Source organism: Budorcas taxicolor, chromosome 16 (genome assembly GCF_023091745.1).
Source record: "Budorcas taxicolor isolate Tak-1 chromosome 16, Takin1.1, whole genome shotgun sequence".
NCBI classification, from domain to species: Eukaryota; Metazoa; Chordata; class Mammalia; order Artiodactyla; family Bovidae; genus Budorcas; species Budorcas taxicolor.
In genome coordinates, this window is record NC_068925.1 from 5,263,796 (window position 1) to 5,291,642 (window position 27,847).

Consider the following 27,847-nt stretch of genomic DNA (forward strand, 5'->3'; position numbering starts at 1 on the left):
GAAGTGCAGAAGCGAACCAGGAGAAACCATGTCCTGGAGCAGGGCTGGTGGGCGCTGTGAGTGGGCTGTGCAGGAGTGCCCTGTGCATTAGCAGGAAGCCAAGAGATGCGCTCCACAGCTTGTTTCTACCAAGAGACGGGAAGAACAGGTCTGACAGTAAAACACTCTATCCCTCAGTAAAAGCAGAGCATGGTTCATGGACTCTGAGTGCACATTTATAGCATAAAAGAATTTCAATTCTCTGTTTCCATAAAGCAAAAATCTCAAGTCTTTGTGATTGAGTTTCACATTAACTGGCACTTTATTTTGCTTAAAACCTAAACATTGTCAGTTTGAGAAGAAATCCACTGTGATATATAGATCTCCCCATTTTAATTCTAGGGTTTCTTCTTTTGATCCTTGGTAAAATTTTTTATTCAAGAAACAGAATAGATACATATATATATTTAAAAACATGAACCATTAGAGAATGAAATAGAAAATCAAGCAAGATTTGAGTTTTGGATAGGAAATTAAGAAAGATTTAAGTTTTGGCGGCCCTTGCTTTTTTTCAAAGTTCTTTAAAGACTGTAGCTGAATAAAAGGATCACTGGCTCCGAGTCTCCTAGAGATAACAAGTGATGAAACTAAAAACAAGCAAACCTATATCCCCAAACAGGGTCAGGTAACCTCAGTTCCCTGACCCCACAGTATAAAACATGAATACCTTTAGTAGCAGTTCAGAATTCATCTTTATCTCCTACCTGCCCCATCAGTGGAAGTTTAACATCATGATTTTTTAGACATCCGTATTTTTGTATATAGAATATAAACTTGTATTAGATGACAATTGATTTTTTTTTTAATTCAGGTAGAGAAAGAAGCACTAACTTTTAACTAAAACCTTCTACATTTTTTGATTCCTGTTCAACTTGCTACCATTTAGCAAAAAGCAAAATTTTCATAGTGTTTACCTCAAATCTTATTGCTTTACAACTGTGGCATACCCTCCATTAAAAATAAAAAGATGAAGCAGTCAATCCAGTGATTAATTTAACATGGCTTTCATTGGGAAAGGGGGGGAGGGGGAAGAGGGGGTCATGACGAAGAGACCAATAGACAAAAAAGGTAAATTAAACATACAATGCTTTTCTTTAAAAAAAGAAGAAAAAGAAGAAAAGAAGAAAACGTTATTTTCAACAAAAGGGGAAAAAAGCGTTGAAAGCCCATGAGTCAAGCCATAGCCAAAACCATATTCTATCTTAAGTAGCTTTTCTTTTTTTTTCCCCTCTTTTTTTTTTTTTTCTTTTTTTCTCTTTTTTTTTTTGTTTTTTAAATAAAATCTCTCCCCAGACCATCATCACTTTTAATCTTCCCCAGACTGGGCTTCATCTTCAGACCCTTCATCCCCAGATTTCTCAGGTGGAGGGCTTGAAGACGTTTTCTTTTCCAGAGGGCTTTCTGGTTCCTCATCTTCTTCTTTGGGAGAAGGAGTCTTTTCCTTTGATGCCTTTGAAGCTGTGGGGCGACCCACTTTCCCCTTGCCTTTCACAGGACTTGGTGTCACTGAAAGAAGAAAAATACCAACTTGGGGAAGGGAAGAAACATCTAATGTTTTTAACAAAAATCAGCTACAGAACAATCTGTAAGAAAAAAAATCAAAAGACGACACTCTGACTTACTGAAGATGAAGGTGGGTACTGGTTTCCAGACAATTTTAGCCAACACTACTATGTTAACAGTAATGTTTGTAATAAAGAAACAAGATGCTATAGAAACTACATAACATCCTTAGTGGCTTGCAAAACTGTCAGTTGTTTATGTTTAAAACTTGAGTGAAGAAGAGGGATGCAACTTAACCAGAATAGAAAGCTGTCAAATACCTGTTATTTTTAAATTTTTTGGTCATGCTGCATGTGGAATCTTCATTCCCTCACCAGGGATCGAACTCGTGCACACTGCCCTGGAAGCTCAGTCTTAACCACTGGGGGGTCAGGGAAGTCCCCATCAAGTAACTTTTAATACTTTCATCATTATCAAACAGTAAGACATGATTAATAAAAGTTCTATTTGCCAGAATTTAAAAAAAAAAAAAAAAAGGCAAATCCAGCTTTCTGATTTAATGACAAACTAGCTTCACCCAGAATATCTGACAGAAACCACAAGGGCTCAAAAAAAATGAACCTATGCTGTCAAGAGTGATTTCATTCTCTGTACAAATCAGAACAGTTAAATATATGACTGTAGGTATGTATTTTCACAATTTTCAGTCTTTAGTAGCTGCTGGGGTTGTGATATCAGTGGGAAAAAACAGGCAGTAATAGCGAAGCTGGTGCAGTGTGAATAGGTTATTCCCAAATCTTGCCTTCTGTACAGCATTAGCTGAAGAGCAGGGCCAAGCCGCCAGACTCCTAGAGGGGCTGGAGCCCTTAATAACAAGTGAGTGACACTTCTGGCACAGGAGACAGGGCCCTTTTATTTTTGTTATGTGGTCACTATCAAGCCCTACTGAAGGATTTCTGTAGAGAACGTTCATTGGTGACTTAACCTGACCTCTGCAGAGCTCACCTGTGGCCTTTAGCCTGGGCTTCGGCATTTTCTTTTCTTTTCTCTCAGGCTTCGACTTCTTAACCATCTTTTTGTTTTTCTTTTTTGAACTGCCATAGTCACTATCATCATCGTCTTCTACTAGGAAATCCTCATCACTGCCGGAGTCTTCTGAGAGGAAAGAAGAATTTCAACGTCCAACTTAATGTATACATCCTTCCAAGTGAACAAAGGGAGAGAGCGCTAAGAATGGAGGATGGGATTTGGAAGTCGGACACTCTTGGGTTCTATTTGCAGCTCTACTACCAATTCGGCTGGAGCTGTCATTGGCCCCACCTGTAAAATGGTTTAACATGCACATGAGGGTTCCATGACTGACTGGTTTGAAGAGGAGGCAGAAAAACAGGAAGAGATTAGGCTTAATGTGGATAAAAACTGAAGTCATCAAATGACTCTTGGTAGTTCTACATTTTCCATATAGTCCTGATAAGACCAGGAAAATGAAAGTGAACTGATGTGGTGCGTTTGGCCCAACTATAAACAAAGAAGAAACATACATACAAAGCAAATATACATACAATTAATTAATCTGACTAACCCGTGAAACATCTAAATTCTGTTAACACCTTTTTTGCAAGGAGATGTCTATACCTTTCTCCACTAGGACAAAATACAGATCTTAATCACAGTACCCACCAGGTAATTGTTACTCTAACAATGGTTCATTCAGTATATGAGAATGAATGATGTACTTAATCACTATTTGAGTATTTAATCAGTACTTGGGTACTTATTTGATGTACTTAATCAGATAATTGTGAGAATCTCTGAGTTTTTAAAAATATAAATAGATATCAAACAATCATCTCTAATAACACTGAGTATCTAATTTAAGGGGCTGATTTTAACACTCAGCATCCAAAAAACTGCTGAAGTAAAACTGAGGTCACAAACTACAAGCACGACCAAGACACAAGGCGCGTCACGCACTCTCCTGGAATGGCGCCTCGTCCTCCTCCTCTTGCTCCTCCTCACTGCCCGCATCGCCCATGAGCATCTCCCTCTGCTTGGAGGCTGCCTTAGAGGCCGCCTGCCGTTGCTGGCGCACGCTCTTATGGTCTTCCTTCTCGTCTTCACTGTCCTCTGCAACATCAAAATCACAGTGCAATGATCAAAGGGTTAGGGTTTCACAGGTGACTGGGAAAGGCAGTGTAAGAGATGAACTGAAGCTTTACTTCATTCAGAAAGGGAAGATTCTGTTTCTAAAAATGTCTACAAAATATGCAAAAAGAGAGGCAGAATTCAAAGAAGGAACTTGAATAAGGCTATGTACCCATTATTATGGGTTTCCCTGACAGCTCAGTTGGTAAAGAATCTGCCTGCAATGCAGGAGACCCCAGTTCGATCCCTGAGTTGAGAAAATCCACTGGAGAAGGGATAGGCTACCCACATCCAGTATTCTTGACTGGAGAATTCCGTGGACTGAGTCAGACAATGAGTTGCAAACAGTCAGACATGACTGAGTGACTTTCACTTTCACCCACTATTACATATAAAATAACCTAGGCATGTAGTTTTAAGTAATACTAAAGCTCAATTTAGGTATAACAGATGCTTCCTATATAACATGCTTTAAACTTATATTATTATTATTGTACCCTAAAATTCTCAATTACATTCAAACCTATCTACACAGGTTTTAGAAACTAAAGTTAGAAAAATATTTTAAATAGTAGAACAGAGGAAGACAGTTTTCCAACATATTCATTCTACAATACAAAACATACAGTACTCAAAATAATGCCAAACTACTACACTTTTCAACGAATGAGGTGTGGGAATTTCAGTTTAGAGGAGACGGAGGGAAATCTTCAAAACACACATTTAGATCAATCAGATCTTAATACAATTTTATAATAAAAAATTACTCTCATATACTATAGTTTATTAATTAAAAACTTTTCAGCACATACTTGTGGTCGTGCAAAAATCTGACTTAAAGGGCAGGATGCCAGCCTACTGTCTGTAGACCAAGTTATATTTATATCAGTTTCACCTATAGCCCTGCTCCTGGACTTTGAGGCTCCCTTATTCTGTCAAGGTTTAGCTGTTACTCTTTTGGAAACACTAGAGTCTTATGAGCCTTGTTATGGACAGTGTTCAAGCCATCACTTTCACTACCAAAAACTTCACCTGAAGACAACAGACACAAGAACAGAGCTGATTTTGGCAGACTCAAAATTAAACCCACTTGGTAGGAGGTATGCTTAACATTAGTACAGAGTTATTCATCTTGAAGTGCTCAAATGCTTACAAACACAAGAGATTCAAATTAAGGCTTACAAGGTAAATGAATAAAAGTGTATATTACATTATCACAACATTACTAGATAGTGCAAAAAGTTAATACAATTTCTTTTCAGACAATCATTTAGCAGACTTGAACAAGTGAAAGCAAAACAGCTCAGTGGAGTGCTCGCCTGATGACTCAGTGGAGAAAAATCCATCTGCCAATACGGGGGACACGGGTTTGATCCCCGATCCGGGAATATCCCACGTGCTGGAGAGCAGCTGAGCCCCTGCACCACAACTCTTGAGCCTGAGCTCCAGAGCCCGGGGGCCGTAACTACTGAGGCCAGTGTGCCCTAGGGCCCGCCTGCCGCAACGAGAGAAAAGCCTGCGCAGCAGCGAAGACCCAGCACAGCCCAAGATAAACAAATTAACTAAATGATTAGAAAAAAATAGCTCAGCAGGGCGAATTCAGTGGAACTTTGTCTACACTTTACATATTACCTAAATACCATGGGAATGTAGACCGAAACTAACATGTTTGGGAGCAAGGTAGAACTCTCAATTCTTGAACGAGTTAAACTTTAAAAAATAAATACCAACAACAAATAATCAGGATTTAACAGTTAATCTAGTCAGAGTCTCTTTAATTGATTCTTTTCAGTTAAAACTCTTACAAAAAAGCTTTCTCTGTGGCTACTGTTTCAAAGGACCTCTTCCCAGCTAAAAAGTCAGACTAAAACTAATCACTGTTTGCTTTTCAACCCAGAGTCATCACTTCCTGTATTTTATACCTTGATTTCACTTAGTATTATATATATTCTATATAGTTTGATATCTTTTATTTGTTCATGTAAGTGTTTTTCAATTTTGATTATGCACAATTTCAATTATGCATGAGAATAATCTGTAAATACTTTTAAAAATCAAAGCCCCAACATCCCGCCTAGACTTACTGAATCAGAAGTCCTGGGATGGGATGGACATAAGTATGCTAAAAAAAAAAAAAAGCTTTCACAGGAAACAGTAATAAGCCAGCAGGACTAAGAATCATCATCAGCTCTTTGGAGATGGAAACACTCAGTTTGTAACGTGGCATTTACCACAGAGCCTGGCATTACTATGAAACCACTTATCAAAATGCCCAATAAATAAATATATAAATAGAATTACAGCTACTACATTAAAAATTGTTTACTACCTGCTGAATGAGAATCATCCTTCTTAGTCTTCACATCTTTTTCTTCTGAGTCCTCACTATAAGAAGAAGAGGGAAAAGTTTAAAAGTCTTCAGTCAAAATCCAAGTGAACATAAATCTCTAGAAATCTGACTGGAGAAGAATGCTAAAGAAAAGCTCTGTTATGCATAAAATAATTCAGATGCTGAGGAGTGAACCTGCTTCCATTATTTCCCTAATACATAGAGATACTGGTGACTAAGAACAATTTTATCCACTTTTGGAAAATATTGCTTCCTTTGAAGACCCAAAGGAAAAAACGAAGGTATCTCAACACAGGCTAAATCTTTTCACCTGTGCATAAGCCCTGGTTCACAAGAACATTTAATAAGAAAAAAACTTCATTGTCAGAGACAGAGTATGAATATAATGAAAATAAACCATGTTATGTATCAATGATGGTAAAGAAGGCAAATTAGTGGATAGCACCTTTATAATTTTTACAAGGTGCCCAGAAATTTATCTAAAGCGAAATGAAAATAAATTATCTCCTAATATTAATATTTAGGAGTCCAGCATGCTGCACATCAGAAATCTCAACACATAGGCCTGCCTTACATCATGGAGAAAATAAAGCAAGCCAAAGGTCACTGCAGGGTAGAAGTTACAGAGTTTCAAAGTTAAATGGAAAATTTTATAAAAAAATGTTTTATGTCACAAAGATGCACATTTTATATCCTCACAAATTTTAACTTAGAAATCTGGTGTCTAGTGTTCTGTCTTTGTCATAAATTAATTAGCTGTATCTTAGGCAATTCACTTGGTACTCTTCAGTGCTAAAATTTTGATTCCATGAGAAATTCTGACAAACAACAACCAAAAAACCATACACAAAACTGTCTTCATAGCCTTCTGTTTTTCAACAGCAGATTCTGTAAATCTTTTGGTATTCCCATAATCTAGATCACACTCAAATGACGAACTATTGAGCCCAAGATTCCTAAGCAAAGGAAAAACCAAACACATTTCTTTACTAAGCAATTTGATCTAAATATACTGTAATTCTGAAAATTGTGACTGTTCTATCTAAATATTTTATGCAAAATAAGCATTTAATTCACAAGTCTATTAAATGATGAAGAATGAAATCATTTTCTCTATCTTATTATTGAGTTTATAGAGACCATTAATCCTTGAGCCCCTTTAAAGTGAAGTAATAGCCAAACTTTTAAGTAGACACCAACAGAAAAATCAACATAATACTGGTCTGAGGGAATAAACATATGAGACAATAAAAATGGCAACAAAAACTGTATTTCAACCATTTCTGGACACATAGGAGAGAGTAATAAAACCAAGTGATTGCAACAATGAAAAATGTAGTCTAGATATCAATTATATTGATGAGACATGATAATAGGCAATGAAGATGCTCATTCCTAGGGAAAATACAATAAAATAAATACAATAAAAGACAGTTCTAAGTTGGACTGCTGTATGAAACTGGAGTACGGACTTCCCTGATGGCCCAATGGTTAGGACCTCGCATTCCAATGCATGGGGTGTGGAAGCCTTGTGACCAAAAAAAATAAAAACAAACAAACCCAAACATGAAACAGAAGCAATACTGTAACAAATTCAATAAAGACTTTAAAAATAGTTCACATCAAAAAAAATTATTTTAAAAACCTGGATTAGAGAGATATATTAATGAAACTATGGAAGAGTTATCTTCCTACAGTAAAATTTTATCTTATTTTTCCTAAAAAATTTTCCACATTTCTGAAATTCTCCAGGAAATAAAATATTAGAGGTTAGTGACTCAAGGAAATAGAAAATGCTAGGTGAATGTATTAAATTTAGCTTTCTGTGAATTCAGAATGAAAGACTTCTTCTCAGGGCTTTGTTATACTGATTTTAGTGCTCAAAAGTAAATATTTTAGAAGAACTAATGAGAATTATCATTTCATTTCATCGAAATGCTCATACTTAATAGTATTGTTTGGAAGTGGTGTAGTCTAATGGCTAAAAAAATGGATTTTGGAGTCCAGTAGACATGGTTTCAAAACCTGTTGGTTCATTTGCCAGTCCTTAGATAAATCACTGAGTCCTCTGAGTTAATGTAACTTACCCTAATAAAGGTTTTGTGAGAATTAAATGATAATGATTATAAATTAGCACATAATAGATACTAGCACATAATAATCTTAAATGGTAACTATCATCACCACCACCATCAAGAAGGTCTTGGTATAGTTATACTACACTGAATTTGAGAGCTTACATGTATACCTGTAAGAGCAGAGATGAAAGCTACTGTTCCTTGGTCTTGTGAGGCAATTACAGTTAAAAATATAACTCATCTGAACTCATTTATAAAATGAAGGGAAAGGGAACAGCTCAAAATGATTAAATTATTTAAACAAAGTAGGACTGATTATATAATACTCAGCAGGCAATGCAACTTAAGATTCTATAAGCTTTAGTTATATTTCTGTCAGTGATTTGTGCCAGTGATTTTCTGAATAGGAAAGGTCACTTAATTCTTTGCTTTTTCTACAGTGAAAATGCCAATAGTATCTTTGGGCAACAAATTATCAGTACATACTTAAACAATCTTTCTGCCTTTGTTCAGAGGTTTGCAGTAGCAACAAAATCATTCCATCATTCCCAGAGCTCACTTGAGACTCCAGGTTGCGTCTGAGCAAGCCTCCATGACCTTAAAGAGGCTAACCTCTAGAATCAAAGCACTTCATGCTTTGATAATATGAAATACACAAAAACAACACCAAGAGCACTTTCCCAAAGTAACTGAAGAGTCCACCAGGTTAGAGATCAGAGACCACCTGCAGCTTAGAGTGGTGGCGGTGTGGGCAGAAACGGATTAGCAATGCCTCTCACCTATCTTCCTGTGAATTCTTTCCAGATCGCCTCTTATTTTTAGCTTCTCGGGGAGATGATCGGATTTTCTTAGCTGGAGGGCCTGAATCTCTTCCATAATCTTCATCTAAATAGATTATGAAGATAAAATTTATTTATGAAGATAAAAATTTTCAAATTCAATGAACTATATTATGATTTTTACATATCAAAACCACCACAGTATTTACTGAGATAATTCTCTCAAGCTGTTTAACAGCTAAGAAGGCAGAATTTCCTAAATAATTTTCTTTCATTACAAAAAAACCTCTTTCCTACTCTAGTTCCACCTTGACTCAGTCATTTTTACTTTTGCCTATTGCTTTCTAGTCCTCATGTGTATACTTTAATATACTCACAGTCAAATGTCTCTTATTTTATATTTAACCCTTTTAATTTGTTAAAGCCTTTAAATGTTTCCACATCTTTGTATTTATTTATTTTTACTATTATAGTAACATGGTTATATTATAAGCGTTTTAGAATGTAAAGAACCCACAGTTCTACAATCCTAACACAATTACTGTTATCAAGCAAATTACTTTTAAGCTAAAGTATTATATATAGCACACTCTGACACTTGAAGAAAACACCCTCAATTTAAAAAGTGCCATAAAACCTTAAAGAGTGACCATTTCCAAACCTGTTCACTAGACCATTATATATAATCGTGAGGATCGAGAACAGTGTGAAGCTTCAGCAATTATTAAATGGTTGAATAATTATAAATTATGGAATACCATACAACCACTAACAAGCATAAACTTTTCATAACACAAGAAAGCTAAGTAGCGGCAGCTGGGAGAGGCACAGAATCCAAAATTCTACAGAAAGATGTCAGCTATATTTTTAAAAGGAAAAAAAAGACCAAAGCCTTTTTAAACAAAAAGGTTACTTGAGGGCTAAGGGACCTTGAATAATATTTGTCTCAGTTTCCTTATCGGTAAAATGGAAATAACAATACTTATAACCCCATTTTAACAGGACTGAGCTAAGGATTAAATGAGTAAACAAAAACATTTAGCAAGTATTGCCTCTGGGAAGCTGGGTTATGTTCTTTTTTTATTCTTCTTTATACATTGCTGTATTTCCCACATTTCCCCAAAGCATATAGTATTATCTTTATAAAGTAAAATTAGATTAAAAAAATAAAGAAAAAAAGAACAGTAAACACATCTTGAAAATGAGAGTAAGGACATACTCTAAAGAAACCTTTCATGGCTAAGATTTACAATACCCTAGCCTCTCTATAGTTAGTTCACAAATCAAAGGTGTTTCACAAAACACTCTCATCTTACGTCATCATGCAAAATACATACACGCTTCCTATTACAAGGTATGAGTTTTGTCGTGATTATGGCAGGAGATATATTAACTGATAAACAATGTATAAGATTTCTTGAACATTTAAACTTTAGACTCCAAAACTAGGTAAGAAAAAAAATTATTGAAGTGTTTATTATCAATGATTTACTAAGGAAAAATTAAAATCCATGCAGGTTCAACATCTGTTTTGAGTGACACAGACTGATGTAATTTATATACGTCAAAGTAGTCTAAAAATTAAAAATTATTTCAAAAGAATAAAAAAAAGTATAAATAAGCTGGGTATTCTTCCACTAATCAGTTCAATTTACTACTTACTGAAATCATAAAACTTACCAGCATCATCGGATTCCTGAAATTGTGAATAATCAACGACCTTCCTATTTCTGTAGAAAGAAAAGACTCTAAGCAAGATCATAAAAATACAGGACTTTTCTAAGATATTAGAACACACATTTCTATTTCATAAACAGAATTAGAACTAGCTCTCTGAAATTTATTTTTCAAAAAGCTGTCACCTCAGCCAAAAGAATGTCACATTGTGTTATAGGAAAGCATAGCTTAAAACAAAATTATTTCAAATGACAATTCTTATAGTGCTCATCTCAGGGATAGCTCAAATATTATCCTTTCCAACAAAACAACCTCCCAGGAGTACATAAAATGGAGAAATGAGCCACAGTACCATATATTCTTTATATACAGAGTCTGATACCATATGCACACAAACCAAAACTGTAAATGTTACTTTATTCACACATATTCCTGATAAATAAGGTTACTACTAATTTTTTTTTCACGGCAAAGTGTCTTAGCTTTTAAATATAATACAGTCAATTATAATATACAAACTATGGTGACTGTAAGTTAAGCTTTACACAGAAGGGAATGGAAGAAACTGATTCATTCAAAAGCTGTTCTTTGGGACGTCCCTGGTGGTCCAGCAGTTAAGAATCAGTGCTCCCAATGCAGGGAACTCAGGTTCAGTTCCTGGTCAGGGAGCTAGATTCCCTATGCTGCAGTTAAGACATGGCACAGCCAAACAGACATATAAAGATGTTCTTTATTAGAGAGCATTTGGGGCCACACCTGACAGTGTGCAGATCTCTGCTCCCATCCCACAGCAGTGAAAGCCTGGATGGAGTCCTACCCATTACACCATCAGGAAGCTCCCCTAAAGAGCATTTATTAAAGGAACAAGTTTATGTATCTGCTTGGCTCAGTGATTTTTAAGTCCTTTCAGTACAGTCGCTCAGTCGTGTCTGACTCTTTGCGACCCCATGGACTGCAGCAGGCCAGTCTTCCCTGTCCATCACCAACTCTCAGAGCTTGCTCAAACTCATGTCCATTGAGTCAGTGATGCCATCCAACCATCTCATCCTCTGTCATCCCCTTCTCCTCCTGCCTTCAGTCTTTCCCAGCATCGGGGTCTTTTCCAACAAGTCAGTTCTTTGCATCTGGTTGCCAAAGTATTGGAGTTTCAGCTTCAGCATCAGTCCTTCCAGTGAATATTCAGGATTGATTTCCTTTAGGATTGACTGCAGTTCAAGGGACTCTCAAGAGTCTTCTCCAACATCACAGTTCAAAAGCATCAATTCTTCGGTGCTCAGCTTTAAGTACTGTGTGTGTGTGTGTGAAGTTGCTCAGTTGTGTCCGACTCTTTGCGACCCCGTGGACTGTAGCCCACCAGGCTCCACTGTCCATGGGATTCTCCAGGCAAGAACACTGGAGTGGGTTGCCATTTCCTTCTCCAGGGGATCTTCCCGACCCAGGGATCGAACCCAGGTCTCCTGCATTGCAGGCAGACGCTTTAACCTCTGAGCCACCAGGGAAGCCCTACTTAAAAGTACTTTAAAAAGTATTTCTTCCTAGATAAAGCATCTTTAATATCTCAAACAAATTTAATTCCCATTTTTCTACTTCATATTCTAAACCCAGAAGTTTAAAATTTCTGCCTTAAGAGAGATATAAGAGCTTCCATGTTAGTATCCAAACAGCCTGGCATTTTGAAGAACCTTAGATGCACTGTAACTAAGGGGAAATTGAACAAATGAATTGAAAGAACTAAGAGAAACATACCACCAACTGCACTTAAACCTAAGCTGAGGACTATTCCTGGTTTTATAGATTAAGACGCTTCCCAGGTTGCTCAGTGGTAAAGAATCCACCTAATGCAGGAGACAGGGGTTCGATCCCTGGGTGGGGAAGATCCCCTGGAGAAGGAAATGGCAACCCACTCCAGTATTCTTGCCTAGGAAATACCATGGACAGAGGAGCCTGGTGGGCTATAGTTTATGGGGTCGCAAAGAGTGGGACACAACTTAGTGACTAAATAACAGCACAACAATAGATTAAGACACCGTTTAAAAGGAAAACCAGGGCAGTCAGAATTCGAGTGTAGGTGCAATGTCTATATAATATGCAAAAATGATAGAGTAGGAGTGAATTCTGAACACATGCTCGGGGCTTAGATGTGCGAGAGGGTACGGCCGCATTTTTTCAAGCTGTTCTGGGTCTCTGTTGTGCACAGGTTTTCCTCCACCTGGGGTAAGTGGGGGCTTCGTGTTATAGCGCACGGGCACTAGGACCTTCTGGCTTGAGAGCTACAGGCTCAAGAGCTGCGGCCCCCGCGCTTAGCTACTCTGCGCCATGTGGGGCCTTCCCAGACGAGGAATCAGACGCATGCCTCCTGGGCTGGCAGGCAGGATTTTCACCACTGAGCCCCCAGGGAAGCCCTGTGGACACACACTTGATTTAAGAGAGAAAAAGGACTCATAAGGAATTTCGCATTGTTTTTCTTTAGTCTACCAATAATGAATTATCTTCTGACTTTATTGCCTCAATGAGTCAAGATGCAAAATCATAAAATGTATTGTAACTATGTTTTAAGAAACTGAGTTTATATATTAAAGATACCATTCTATTAGGAAAGTCAATTTAAAAACCATGACTATTAATTCCACTTACATGAGTTACCTAGTCAAATGCAGAGAGACAAAAAGTAGAATGGTGGCTGCCAGGGGTGGGGTAGAGGAAGGTGGAGAAGTCAATGGTATGTATCGTTTCAGTTTTACAAGAGTTCTAGAGACTGAATGCGCAAAAATGTGAATGTATTTAACGACTGAACCGTACGTTTAAAAATGGTTAAGATGGGGCTTTCTCAGTGGCTCAGTGGTACAGAATCCGCCTTTAAATACAGGAGGCCGGGTTCAACCCCTGATGCAGGAAAATCCTACATGTGGCAGCGCAACTAAGTCTGTGTGCCACAGTTATCGGCCCGTGTACACCATTTCTGAAGCCTGGGAGCCCTAGAGCCTGGGATCTGCAGCCAGAGAAGCTACCGCAGAGACGCCCGAGCATCCCAGCTAGCGAGCAGCCCCCACTCGCAGCAACAAAGATGCAGCACAGCCAGAAGCAGATGAATAAAATGGTATAAAAGAATCGGGGAAAAAAGTTAAGATGGTAAATATGCTACTTTACCACAATTAAAAAAAAAAAACTATTCGGGAGCTAGTAAATATTCATGTTCTAGCAAAATAGTGATTTTTAATGACAGACACCATGAAAAACAACATTATGAACCCAATGCAAAGACGACCATTTTCTGCATTACTTAGTATCAAAGAAAATGGGACACTAAAGCAGGGGGAAAGGATCCAGGAGAGGGAGTTTCAAACCTCAACTTCTAATAATAATGTGCAGATTCTGAAACTGCAGGCATAATTTTAGGTTATCCACGCTGGTGGAATTGCAGCTAAAATGCGGTACAATTTCCAGGGATCAATAGACATATCCTATGATACTGTATAAAGGCAAGTAATCATAATGGAAAAGGATCACTGTGGTTCTTAAATCATTAAGTTGTGTCTGACTCTCTGCAAACCCATGGACTGTAGCCCACCAGGCTTCTCTGTCCATGGGGATTCTCCAGGCAAGAATACTGCAGTGGGTAGACATTTTCTTCTCCTCCTTCTTCCTTCTTCATATGAAGAACAACTGAATAAATTGGGATTTTTTTTAACTTGCAAAAGGGAAAACACGTTACATTTGGTGGTCAGATTAAGTATGGGTTTAACATAAAGAACTTTCTAACTGCTTGCTAATGATAGTTACACTTCTCTAGTGTATCCCTAGAAACACTCTTTACAAAGGAATTATGTAGTGATAAATACAGAATCTGCCAAGAGGAATTCCAGGTTCTGGTTCTAGAACTTCAGGCCAATCACTTACTCTCTGGGCCCCAGTTCCTCAGCTGTTGGAACTGATGACCTAAGTTGCTAGAAAGATCTAAAGAGTTGCTCTATAAAATTAAACACAATTATCAAAGTTTAATGAAAAACATGACTGTCAAATTCAAATAGTCAATGATCCTTTTGGGCATCACACAGCTTAACACATACTGCTATGCCATTTGTTTTCTTCACTAATTTGAGCTCTTTGAAGGTAACAGTTATGTCTTATGTCCCCACTGGTGCTACAGAACAGGTGAAAGGTAGGCACCCAAATATTTTCTGAACTTTTTGCTCCTAGGGCCAAATTTTAAGAGCTCTGTTAGAAATCTAATTCTAGAAAATACTCTAGAGGTTAATTATCCAATCTCCTTAAAGTCTGGAGAAGGCAATGGCAACCCACTCCAATACTCTTGCCTGGAGAATCCCGTGGATGGAGGAGCCTGGCAGGCTGCAGTCTATGGGGTCGCACAGAGTCTGACACGACTGAAGCGACTCAGCAGCAGCAGCTCCTTAAGTCTTCTTGGATCTCATTTCTCGCCCCTTAACAATCAACACCAGAAGGCAACCAAGAATCAGGTTCGTTCTTTTTTTAACCACCTGGTCCTGCAGCTTCCTTGCTTAGAATGCTATTCGTTCGTTATCAGTCTCATTCATATCAGCTACAACGTCACCTCTTAACACCTTTAATCCCTTACTGATACTACATAAACCGCTAATGCCTGTCTCCCCTTTTAAACGTGAACTTCTTGAGGACAGAGGCGTCCCTCCTTCACTTAGAACATCAGATTCAAGGCAGGTTTGATGAGTGAATGGATTTGGCCTCTCCAAAGGATTAGGGTGAGAAAGGGCAACAGAAGGGAGGATGTATGTGCCACTGGAGGTTTTAACCTATCAGACTTTCAATCCCACTGCTCTTAACAACAAAAGAAAATTCAGTTTTCTCCAAACTAAAAAACTTTATTTTAGATTTAAGAGATTTGAAAGGGGAATTTCCTGGCAGTCCAGTGCTTAGGACTTGGTACTTTCACTGCAGTGGTCCAGGGTTTAATACTCGGTCAAGAAACTAAGACCTTGCAAGTCGCCTGGCACAGCCAAAAAATTATTTAGTACATTTTCCTCTTTTTAGCCATGCTGCATGGCATGTGGGATCTTACTTAGTTCCTTGATCTAGCCTCCTGCTTTGGCAACAAAGACCACCAAGGAAGTCCCATATTTCATATCAATATATTTTTTTCTATCCTAGTTTTCAACACAGGAAAACTACAAACATGTTATGATGCCACTGAAAGCACGGAGTCTTAACCGCTGGAGCAACTATCAAATGCCAAAACCAATTCTTCAGTGTAAAATGAACATCAAAAACTCAAACTGGGAGGACAATACAAAATTTCCAATACAGACATTGTAAAGCAAAGATCCTCCAATTAAAATAAATTAAATTTAAAAATTTCAATATAGCATAAAAGTTAAAAACATGGATTTTAAAATTGGGTTTAAATCCTGGGTCTCCCAGTTACTTCCCCTCTTTGAACTTCAGTTTTCTCACCTGTAAGACAAATAACAACAGCTGTCTCTCAAGGATGCCGTGAGTGCCAGGCACACAATTATCCAATAAACAGTAGTCATTATTTCTTGTAACCACTAACCTGTTCCATCCAGAATACCACTGCAATCTTGAACCCACCTGATTACACAACACTCTTGAACTATTTATCTGAACAGCATGATTAAATCACTCCTCTTAAAAACATTGTATCTGGTTCTAGTATTATTTAGAAAGATTGTGTTCAAGAGTTTGTTGTTCATTTCACTAAAATGCAATGTCAAAATAGGTATTTTAACATTATTTCCAACTCTATGATAAAGTTTCCAGTTACCATTTAGGCCAGAGAAAGTAGCAATACTAGCTATTTTAAATCCACCATTCAAGTTCCATCAATTTCTATCACTCAAATAACATGGAGTTCTATCTAAATAAGTCTAAAAATTTATACTAGAAAACAGAACTGTAACCCAGTAAGGAAAACAAATGTTTAAAATAGAAACTATAGGAACACAAAAACTTCAATTATGTGCCTGCTCTTATTTTAAAAGCTGATATAATCACTATATTTAGATTCTAAAGGTAACTTGGTTACACATGAACCAATTCTTGGATGACCACCAGAGGGCTTTGAGATAAGTCCTCACTTTTGCATTGGTATAAAGTGCAAAACTCCAGTACTCTTGCCTGGAAAATCCCATGGATGGAGGAGCCTTGTGGGCTTGTGGTCCACGGGGTTGCTAGGAGTCGGACATGACTGCGTGACTTCACTTGCACTTTTCACTTTCATGCATTGGAGAAGGCAATGGCAACCCACTCCAGTGTTCTTGCCTGGAGAATCCTAGGGACGGGGGAGCCTGGTGGGCTGCCGTCTATGGGGTCGCACAGAGTCGGACATGACTGAAGTGACTTAGCAGCAGCAAAATGCAAAAATGAAAGGTAAAGTTGGAAGCTAGACAAAGAACAAGAAAAGATCTATTTTTGGCACCAAAAATGGCTAACTCAAGCAATAGGATTTTTTTTTCTTCCTCTCTCTTGATCATCAACTTCCTTCTACTAAACAGTAGTAATTCTACCCCCCAAATATATTTTCTTTCTTATAGCAGCAACTATCTAAGACCAAGTCAATAATATTTGAATAACATTCTAAAGATCAAGTGAAGTGAAAGTCACTCAGTCGTGCCCGACTCTTTGCGACCCCATGGAATCCTTCAGGCCAGAATACTGGAGTGAGTAGCCATTCCCTTCTCCAGGGAATCTTCCAAACCCAGGGGTTGAACCCAGGTCTCCCACATTGTAGGCGGATTGTTTACCAACTGAGCTATCACGGAATGAACAGTATTTCAGAGATGAAAATGACCACACCTTTGAGATGATCTACTAACCCTCTTAACCTTACAGATGAGAAAACTAAACCCACAAAATCTGATGCTCATCTATAACAAACGTTCACATCAAATTCCAGGCAAGGAAGCAGAACTTTAAAATAGAAACACAGATTTAATTGTCGACACCTTAAGCTTTATACTACTTGAAGAGCACAAAATCACTTTCTCAAGGAAAACCAGACAGAACTTATCAAGAACTTACACTGTTTAGCTCACTCAAGCAGACTGTCCTTCCATCTGTAACCCTGAAGAAATCACCTGCTCTGGTCACTGCAGGGAAGAAACACCTAGCTAACTTTCTAGAATTTAGTTTATCTGAGTTTTGAGAAACAGCTAACATAGCTCTTTTCACTAATCATGTAAGTGGCAAATATCTAGAACCATGTTTTCCAGTCTGTCAGTCACAACCTGTTATTGGCTCCTGAAGCCAATTTACTGATGTATGCCTGCGAGTGTACTCAGTCACTTCAGTCGGGCGGGTCCAACTCTTTTCAACTCTGTTGACTCCTGTGTCCATGGGAGTCTCCAGACAAGAATACTAGAGTGGGTTGCCATGCCCTCCTCCAGGGGATCTCCCTGACCCAAGGCTCAAACCCACAACTCCTGTGTCTCCTGCATTGTACGCAGGTTCTTTACCCACTGAGCCACCTGGGAAGCCATTCAGTTAGCTCAGCAGCTCAGTCGTGTCTCTCTGCAACCCCAAGCACCGCAGCATGCCGGGCCTCCCTGTCCATCACCAACTCCTGGAGCTTGCTCAAATTTATGTTCATCGAGTCGGTGATGCCATCCAACCAACTCATCCTGTCATCCCCTTCTCCTTCTACCTTGTCTCTTCCAGCATCAGGGTCTTTTCCAATGAGTCAGTTCTTCACATCAGGTGGCCAAAGTATTGGAGCTTCAGCATCAGTCCTTCCAATGAACATTCAGGACTGATTAACTTTAAGATTGACTGGTTCGATCTCCTTGCAGTCCAAGAAACTCTCAAGAGTCTTCTCCAACACCACAGTTTAAAAGCATCAATTCACTGGCACTCAGCTTTCTTTATAGTCCAACTTTCACATCCACACATGACTACCGGAAAAACCATAGCTTTGACTAAATGGACCTCTGTTGGCAAAGTAATGTCTCTGCTTTTTAATATGCTATCTAGGCTTGTCATAGCTTTTCTCCCAAGGAACAAATGTCTTAATTTCATGGCTGCAGTCACCATCTGCAGTGATTTTGGAGCCCAAGAAAATAAAGTCTGTCACTGTTTTCATTGTTTCCCCATCTATTTGCCATGAAGTGATGGGACAGGATGCCATGATCTTAGTTTTCCGAATGTTGAGTTTTAAGCCAACTTTTTCACTCTCCTCTTTCATCAAAAGGCTCTTTAGTTCCTCTTTGCTTTCTGCCATAAGGGTGGTGTCATCTGCATATCTGAGATTATTGCTATTTCTCCGAACAATCTTGATTCCAGATTGTGCTTCATCCAGTCCGGCACTTCGCATGATGTACTGTGCATACAAGTTAAATAAGCAGGGTGACAATATACAACCTTGATGTACTCCTTTCCCAATTTGGAACCAGTCCATTGTTCCAAAGTGAAGCCCTTACTGATGTGTAACTAGCATTTTATTTTTTTTTGCCACACAGGTGGGGGATCTTAGTCTCCCCTACAAGGGCGTGAGAGCAGTGAGCCTTAACTACTGGACCGCCAGGGAATTCCCTGTAACTAGCTCTTTAAAAGAAAAAGCAGCAACTAGAAAGGATTAGAGAAAACTGTACCTAAATAACTAGCAAGTTCCTGAAGCTTGTTTCTGTGTTTGTATTCTTACATGTAACAAAACTGCAATGTCAAACCTATTTCTTACAAGAACCCCACAGAAAATGTCTTGAGAGCCACTGCTTTAGAATATACTGATTTCCAAAGCAGTTTCACTTTTACAAGAAACAGTTATAATCTGTGGCCACAAAAGTATAACATTTTTTCCTACCTTAATTCATCTTTTCAAGAAAATCACTTTTTTAACCTTAAGCACTCATAAAGCCTATCCAAGGTTAGTGGCCTGTGGGGGTCAGGGGGAAGGGTGATAAACCACCAGGTACTGGAACTACTGGGCCTGACAGCTGGCCCAATCTTACCCCAAACACATTATCCTAGTAACATATGTACTGTAAGGGCTTGACTGAGGACCTCCATGATCTCCCAAGGCTACTAATTCTAAGAAAACTCCATAATGGAAGTTTCCAGTGCCGTGAGATCTGCCTCTAAAGTCCACGCACCAATTGTCTAGCTCCTGGTATTGCCATGGTCTAACTCTAAACTTTCTTCCACAGAGCAGCCCTTAAAATTGAAATGACAGTTTCCACTCCTTCCTCCAAGGCTAAATATGAAAATTTCTGCTTATCACCAATCACTATCCACTCTCCCCTTAAAACTTAGGACATTTTACCTCTATTTTCCTAACTCTCAAGATTATTCATGTGCCAAATTTTCTCAGGATGTAAGAAAATTAGTTCATAGAAGCTGAGATACATAAATTCAATTCAGGGTAATTTCTCACAATTGCTTATCTTTGAGCTTCATGTTCCTTTTGACTAAGAAATGTTGATTTAACTGTATATCATTCTGCTTTTTACAATTAAATAGAATTCAAAACCATTCACAAGATACAAAGCAAAAAATTTTAAATAAAATTTAAAAATCAAGAACGTTACAGGAAAGAGTTCTCAGTTCTTCAAATGGGAAAAGTAAATTTCTAACTTCTGCATGAGAATAAAGGCATTGTGAATGATGAGCCAGATATATATTAGATAGTTATTACAATTCCCTCCTAAACCTTTTATCAACTTGCTAGTATTTCAGTCCAGGTGAATAAATATGAACTATTATATGGCACTCCTTACTCCCAAAATAAATTCAGTTCCTCCATATAGGAAAACATTTCCAAACATAAGTTTAGTGCAAAAACTATGCAATTAGGAAGCGTAAACCTCAAGCAAGTGAGATTAAAGGGGTCTCAGATGAGCACATTACCAAGTAGAGTCCTGTCTGCAGCAAAGTCCTGGAAACTTCAGTGGACTTTTCCAGTTGTCTTAATAACTATCAGGGACAAATCTGTAGCCTAAGAAAGTCAGATTTACTGACTCATAAATCTGGAACATCAGAACTGTGGAGCATCTAACCCAACAGGAAAACTGAAAAGGATTTGGGGAAGGGTACAATTTAGGTGAAATTTAAATGAATCGGTGTCTTGATGGGCTCAAAGCACAGTAGGACTGTGTGAAAAGGGGTCTTCATCAGGTTTAGACTGTGAAGTGGACCTTGGGTCCTATTTCTTGGCAAAGAAGTTAAGGTAGATGTGAATTTTGTGCCCAGGAAGTCCTTATTTGAGGCTCTAAAGTTGTAAATCAAGGACAGCTTTTCCTGCTGAGTGTGCTGTTTCCCTCTAATGATGCAGCCTCAAGCAGCAGAGTCTGACGGTCTGATTTTAGAGAACTCAGTGGGAGAGCAGCAGTCAGGAGAGTATTCTAGTTTACATTTATTCATTATTATCAACTATTATAGATCTTTCCAGTTGTAGCTTCTGTGGAAGAAAGTCTGTTATCTCTGCCCAATGAATAGATGGCTGGATTTTTACTTCTCAGTGGAGCTAAGTTTTAGTTTAAGAAATTCACTTTCTGGGTCATTTTATCTGGACAGATGAAATCTTCCTGAAGATCACCTTGCTTTGCACATAACTGTACAGGTGCACAGTTCAAAAGATACTAAGAAGCACCTGAAAATATAGCCAGTTGAAACACTCTGGCAACCTAAAGTTTTTCAAACACCTCTGACTATTTAGATACTAGTTATTTTAAAAATATGGCAGTGCAATTCTGTAACATCAGTTCTACTTTCTAGAACCTAGATAGGAATACATTTTTTGAGACAAAACAAAGGGATGCCCCAGTTTGATCAAGTTGTCATGTGCTAGATCAAATGTTTTCTCTGTCTACAACACTGCAGTCTCTTATTTCTAGACTCAACAATCCAAGAAGCCACGTCTTCATAATCCAGAATGGTATGTTTATTTCCCTTTGCGGCTAAGAATTTAAAAAGGCAAACGGAAGTAACACTTCACAGGATACTCAACAACTTCATTAAGTTCAAGTGACTCAAGTTTGCAAACTCTATGTGACTGCCTATCATTAACTCTCAACTCCAGAGAGGCACCATTCACATGGACTGTAATGTGGATGTTAACTGGGTTGGTATCCCAGAGCTACACAGAACGGTGGCCTTGTTTTTTATATTTCTGGGGAAAACAGACCAAAAACATAAATAAAACCAATCTCCCTTTCTTTATTCCAAATTACTTTCTCCTTACTAATGAGTTGTATTGCTAAATGATTTCAATCACTAAAAGTCAACCACTTACCTTAATTTATAACTTCTGTCAAGTTAAATCAACTCCAATTTATTAATCTTAATTTCCTACTAATTGTAGTATACTAATGAGTTTTATACTTGGTGCTGAACCTTTTCAAATGCTATGGGCTTTCTCCTTTGGTTGTTTAATAGTATGATGAAATCAGTGAAAGATTCTATGCTTTGTTTCTGGGACATATTCTACTTGATATTTTTAATACATACTAGCTTCAGTTAGCTGTGTTTGGCATTCTTGCATCTATGTGTATACGTAAAATGAGCCCATTAATTTCCTGTGGTGTCCTTTGGGTGGTTTTGGAATCCATTCACTTATTTTGGTCAGGGGAAAAATGCCGACTTATAAACTGTATTCACTTAGAGCCATGCTATTTTCTTCCCGCAAAAGCCTCACACTACTTCAGTAAGTTTTCCTCTGCATTCAAGTGTTCTTTTCCTTTAATGAACCTCTTCGCATGTTCTCTTACTCTTGCCCCCGACTCTCCTTTTCTCCATTCACACCCCTCCCCAGCTTACTCTAAAGTTGGTCGTGTCCACAAGTCCTGCTATGAACTAAACGCCTCCAAAGATGGCAAAGTGTGCTGCTACCACGTGAGTAATGCCCCGAGGCAGTGACGCACAGAAACGATCACACTGGCTTTGGACTGGCCACAGTTTCTATTGAATTCCTGCTTCCTCTTAACGGTTAGGTCCCCTGGGCCAATTATCTAATTATCTAAGTTTCAGCTATCTCACATACAAAATAGGGATAATATATATACTTGGCTTAAAGAGTTGTTTCAAGATTTTTATTTTTTCTAAAATTAAAGGTTGAGAAAGGAACTGCACTGTTAAAAGGTCCATTCTCTCATCTATCATTTGGAAATTCAAAAAGTTCTGAAAAGCAAGTTTTTTCATAATGTATATGGTGGTAAACATATGAGGGGCAAACGAGAGGATTTTTAGAATTTTAGTGCGAAAATTCCTAGGTTTTACCAGAGATTAATGCGTTTCATTATAGGAGCACTACCCCAGACTGGTGATAGTACATTATATATTCAGTATAGGAGCCCTGTTACTCTTTTTAAATCTTGTTACCTGCTTAAAAGTTTTGAAAATACTGCTCTCTCAAACGCATATAGTCCCCCAGTGGTTTCAAACTAAGGATTGTGGGCCTGTAATACATTCGGTGTGTAATCAAACACAATTCAAATCTGGAAGAGACTTAAGTAAGACTCATGAAGCCTAAACCCACCTTTACTATTATTTCTACACCTTAGCTCCTTGACTTCAAAGTTATCACTTCAAACAGATGGTGCTGGACTAAGCTGAAGTTCTTTCTAGTTGTTTTTTTTAACAAATGCTTTTAATTAACTTATCTCTGAAAGTTAAAGACTGAGTTGGAAAAAGACACAGATCGCTATTTAAAACATTTTGGCCATATATTTCCCCTCAACTATCTTCTATATAAATCTTAACCACCGGTGCATACAGAATGCACTCACCATTAAAGATGACGAAATAAAGTAGCATTTGCCCATCTTCATGCCAAACACTAGGAAGGAAAGAGTGGTACAACAGAATGAATGCCAGCATTGTACTCAGAAAATCTCAGTTCAAATACTGGCTCTGTTTGATAGTTCTGTGACATTGAGTAACATACTATTGTAACTTATTTTGTCATCTGTTATTTAAACAAATGTTCTATTACAGGGTGATAAGGATAACACAAGATAAAGTGAAATCCTCTAGTGGAGTACGTGATTCTGTATTTATACTTAGTAAATGTTTATTTATTTTAAATGTTTATTTAATTTCTCTAAAATCAAACTTAAAACTTTTTTTTTTTTTGGCTGTGCCATACAGCTTGCAGGAGGATCTTAAGTTCCCAAATAGGGATCAAACCTGGGCCATCGCAGTTAAAGCATCAAGTCCTAAGCACTAGACCACCAGGGAATTCCCAGCATTGTCTTACTATAGTTTTCACATTAAATATATGTATGTTGGGAAATGTTGAGTATTTAAGTGTTGTTACAAAATTAACTCCTCCATTATTCAGGCTTTGCAAGTTATGTGAGATATTTTGGAAGGTAAAGTCTACAAAGAGTTTGTCTTTTTAGAGGAAAGTGACATGTAAGTAACAATGTACAGATTCAAGGTTAATAAAAATCACACTTCTTTCACATGCACACACACACATCCTGGACATAGAGAATAAGATGAGATACAAGGAACCAGGCTCATCTAAAACCACATTTATTAGTATATGACATTTTTAAGTATCTTCCTGTGTCTACCTGGGGGCTTTCCAGGTGACGCTAGTGGTAAAGAACCAGCTCGGTAATGCAGCAGGAGACATTAAGAGATTCCGGTTTGATGCCTGGGTAGGGAAGATCCCCTGGAGAAGGGAATGGCTGCCTACTCCTGTATTCTTGCCTGGAGAATCCCTTGGACAGAGGAGCCTGGCCAGCTAGAGTCACAGTAGACTTAGCACAGTGTATACTTGGTATCAAAATCCAAACTATCTAAAATTTTCAGGTTTCTAAGTTTTTCCCTTTAACAGGCCGTTTTGAAACTAATTTCCCGGTAAGAGAGTGTCTTTTTTTTTTTAAAAAATAAGAAATCCAGACACATTCCAAACAAAATTCTCTTTGAAAATAAAGCAATTTGAAATCTTGGAAAAGCTGTTAATTCTCAACAAAAGTATAAACAAGACCAAAAATAGTTTTATCAGTATGTAAGAGCCTATGCTTTCACATCTAACTTTCAATGTTAAAGGTTCTTTGCGATCTCAAGTACTAAACAAAAAGAGGCATGATATCAAGTACACTTACAAGATGAAGAAAGGAGAAATAGATTGATCTGAGTGACTTGGGAGTATTTTCAATAAGAGAGGATCTCTGGAGAATACACCAAGCCGAATTTCAAAAAAACCCACTTTCTAGTCTGGGCAAGTCAGTAAATCTCTTGAGCTTTCTGTTTCATCTTTTACAAGTAGTAGCATTTTTAGTCCCTACCCCAAAGGATAAGAGTCATAAAAACAAAAGTTCAAAGTGTCATACAGTCAAGTAACATCAATTCTTATCTGGTAGAAGGTAGAACATTTATGTGGAAAGGGGGAGGATGAGGGTAAAGCAGGGCTGGAAATTAAGAAATCTAGGTTCTAGGCCCAATATTGGCATGTATTAGCGGATGATGCAAGGCACTTCACTTGTCCAGGTCCCCACATAAAGTCACTTGCAAGATGAATTTGCCTAAATTTCTTTCTGGCTCTAAGACTGTAATTTTATGCTATAAACTTGAATCCAAGACCTAAAATATTTGAGCTCTCATTTATATGTGAGTCATATACTATAAAAGGTGAAGAGAGCAATATAGCCTGAACAAAACTACTTAGATATGTGTGGCGCACACATCTGTGGAAAATCCTGCCGTAGCTGATCAATTCCACTCATTCGGAAACTGGTGTCAAGCAGCCATTAGTACATTTCTAAATCTTCTTTAAATGCTTAGGTTAACATTAAAATAGTCAAAAACGTAAACCAGAAAACCCTCAAAATTATATACAGGCCTAAGGACAGAAACATATCCCTAAAGAAGCTGCAAAGACACTTATCCGACACGTGCTTTTTCGGTTTTTGGTTTGTTTTTAAACGAAGTTGATCATTCTGATACTGGGTCAACATCTGTAATTTTTGGTTACATTCCCTAGAGTAAACAGATTCAATTACACCTTGAAATAAAAGCACTTCCCTAAGACAGAACTTTTTTTATTGCAAATTTAACAAACCACCAAACTCAAGTTTAATTATTTCTGCTTTATTATTGATCGAGTATGTAAAAGACTTAAAAGACAGTTACAAAGAGGCTTCATCACTAAATATATAATCAGAAACCAAGCTGTTTGAAATTAGTAATTTGAAAGTGACTCAAAAAAGTCTACAATATATTTAACTTCATTCTTCAATTAGGGGCAAATAAAACACTTAAAAAAATTACTTTTAACATACTAAGAAAAAAGTTGTGCACAAATCCCAATGCCTACCAAAAACGCATTAGAACGTGCTTAATGTATTTATTCCCACCTGGTGATATTTTAAAAAAATCCAAGTTTTCAAGAGATAAAACATGTTCCTGTCCCAACATATAAATCTGGGGGCACAAACTCAGGCAGAGGAGTTAAGCTGCAACAGTGAAAAGTCATCAAAACCTAGTGAACTGCGGTTAGAAGGTAGAGAAAAATAAATCCATTTTCATCACGCAGTAATTTACTTCCAGAAGACAGAAGATCCAATCCAGGTGAAATAAATCTTTATTATGATAATTGTCGTTTGTTCTGATCCTAAAGAAAATACTCTACGAAAACTGACCGGATACACCGGTTAATTATTATGCAAAAAAGTATGCAGACTATAATTTGAGATATCGATTCAGACTCCGTGCCAAAATGCAGGCAGAACTCTTCCCGGGGCGATGGTAAGGTATCAGAGATGCGGGTTGAAATTAAGCAGCAAGGCTGTCAGGTAGGTAGTGAGCACTCTCCTCACGCCCACCCGGAGCGCGGGAGTATGCAGTCCCAGACCGCCACCAGCTGGAGCGGGCGGTCTAGTCTGGAGACAGAACGGTGTGCAACGTTTAAAAACCCTTTCCGGGGTTCCAAACCTCCCTTTACAGCTCTAGGTCAAAATACTTCCGTTTCTCACAAAACTTGGACTGGAGAAGGGGGAAGAAACTGTTAAAATACCTAAAAACGAAACCTATTTATCCAGAAAACACAACGCCAAGTAGCCAATCCTTACATGGACAGCCTCAAGGACATTATGTTAAAAATAACATTTATTAGCAACAGCGCTCCTTCTTAAGGCCGCACCAGATTGGATTAAGCCACACCCCTCCATAAATGGCACATTCCATACAATAGCCAGGACAGCAGAGGGCGATTCCACCGGGCGCTGGGGAACGGCAAACTTGTTGACAGTCTCAGAATGAAGTCCAACGACTGCCCGACCCTAGCCCGTTTATTATTAAAGTTACTCGGGGGGTGAAAAGATTACAAACACACCCGAACGTGTTCGGCCACGTGAGAGGAGAGCCGGGTAACGGGAAGGACGAGCACTCGGGATGTGGGCTGTGCAAGTTGACCCGCACCTCTCTGAGCAGGGACGATTCCCCGAGGAAGGGCATTTCTAGACGGGGGCCGGGAGCGAACTCGGGATGGGAGGTGCGGGGGGTTACCCCGCTCAGAAAGCCCCAGGCGGGGCAGAGGCCGCAGTCCGCGCCAGGGCCCAGCCCCGAACTCTTCCTCCCGCCTGAGGGGAAAAGAACGCGTCCCGCCCACGCCCGGCCCCGATCCGGGAGGTGGGGCCCTGCGGAGACCCTGGAGGACGGAGGCGGGCCGCCGCAGCAGCGCGGCCCCTCCCGCCCGGCAGGGAGCAACCCCGTCCGCTGGAGAGAACGGGCCGCCTCCCCCCACCCCCACGCGGGCCGCGCGGGGCAGGCGCTCCACGGCGTCTCTGCCCCAACCCCCAACGAGGCCGGGCCAAGCCACCAAGCCCGCGGGGCCGGCCCCGAGGAGGTGGGGCCTGCGCGGGGGCGCCGACTTCACACCCCTCCCCCCCCCGGCCCGCCCCAGTGCGGCGAGTGGGGGAGGCGGCAACGCGGCCCCAGGCCCTGCAGCGGCGCGGGGCGGGGAGGAGCCCGAGCTCGGGCGCGCAGCCGCCGCCCCCGCGCAGCCCCGCGCGCCAGCCAGGCCCCCCGCGCTCAGGGGCGCGCGCGGGGCCCGAAAGGGAGGAGGCCGCGCGCGGCGCGGAGAAGGCCGGCCCCGCGCCTCGGCCCCCCCCCCCTCCACCCGCTCCCTCACCACTCACCCCAGCCCCCTCCAGCCCGTTCCAGGCCTCGGACTCCGCACTGACCTGACAGGCCGAGACATGTTCGCTGTCGAAACAGGACCGAGTCGAGGAGCCAAAGACCAGGACCCCCCCCACCCCGCGCGCTCGGCGCCCCACCCCCCCCAACTTCGGCCGAGGAGGCCGCTGCCGCCGAGCCCCGAGCTGCTG

General features: G+C 39.4%; 1 protein-coding gene across 2 annotated transcripts; it reads right to left on the reverse strand.

Annotated features, from left to right (window-relative positions):
- Window positions 1-598: 598 nt before the first annotated feature.
- Window positions 599-27,772, reverse strand: NUCKS1 (nuclear casein kinase and cyclin dependent kinase substrate 1). 2 transcript variants are annotated; one of them, XM_052653516.1, is made up of 7 exons: window positions 27,704-27,772; window positions 10,575-10,624; window positions 8,895-9,000; window positions 6,017-6,072; window positions 3,517-3,669; window positions 2,548-2,694; window positions 599-1,545 (listed from the first exon to the last, which is right to left on the reverse strand). In XM_052653516.1, exons 1-7 carry the CDS (start codon window positions 27,718-27,720, stop codon window positions 1,346-1,348), a joined length of 729 nt encoding a protein of 242 aa, XP_052509476.1. In that variant the 5' UTR covers window positions 27,721-27,772; the 3' UTR covers window positions 599-1,345. The 2 variants fall into 2 exon arrangements, with proteins under 2 accessions (XP_052509476.1, XP_052509475.1); XM_052653515.1 differs by having other exon boundaries at window positions 2,548-2,697.
- Window positions 27,773-27,847: the final 75 nt, after the last annotated feature.

What these genes read in the sequence shown, in the direction of transcription:
- NUCKS1 (XM_052653515.1), bottom strand. An exon ending in AAGAATTCACAGGAAGATAG is followed by an intron (nt 6,073 to 8,894) that starts GTGAGAGGCATT and finishes TTCTTCTTATAG; the next exon opens with TGAGGACTCAGAAGAAAAAG. An exon ending in CGAGGCGCCATTCCAGGAGA is followed by an intron (nt 2,698 to 3,516) that starts GTGCGTGACGCG and finishes CTTTCCTCTCAG; the next exon opens with AAGACTCCGGCAGTGATGAG.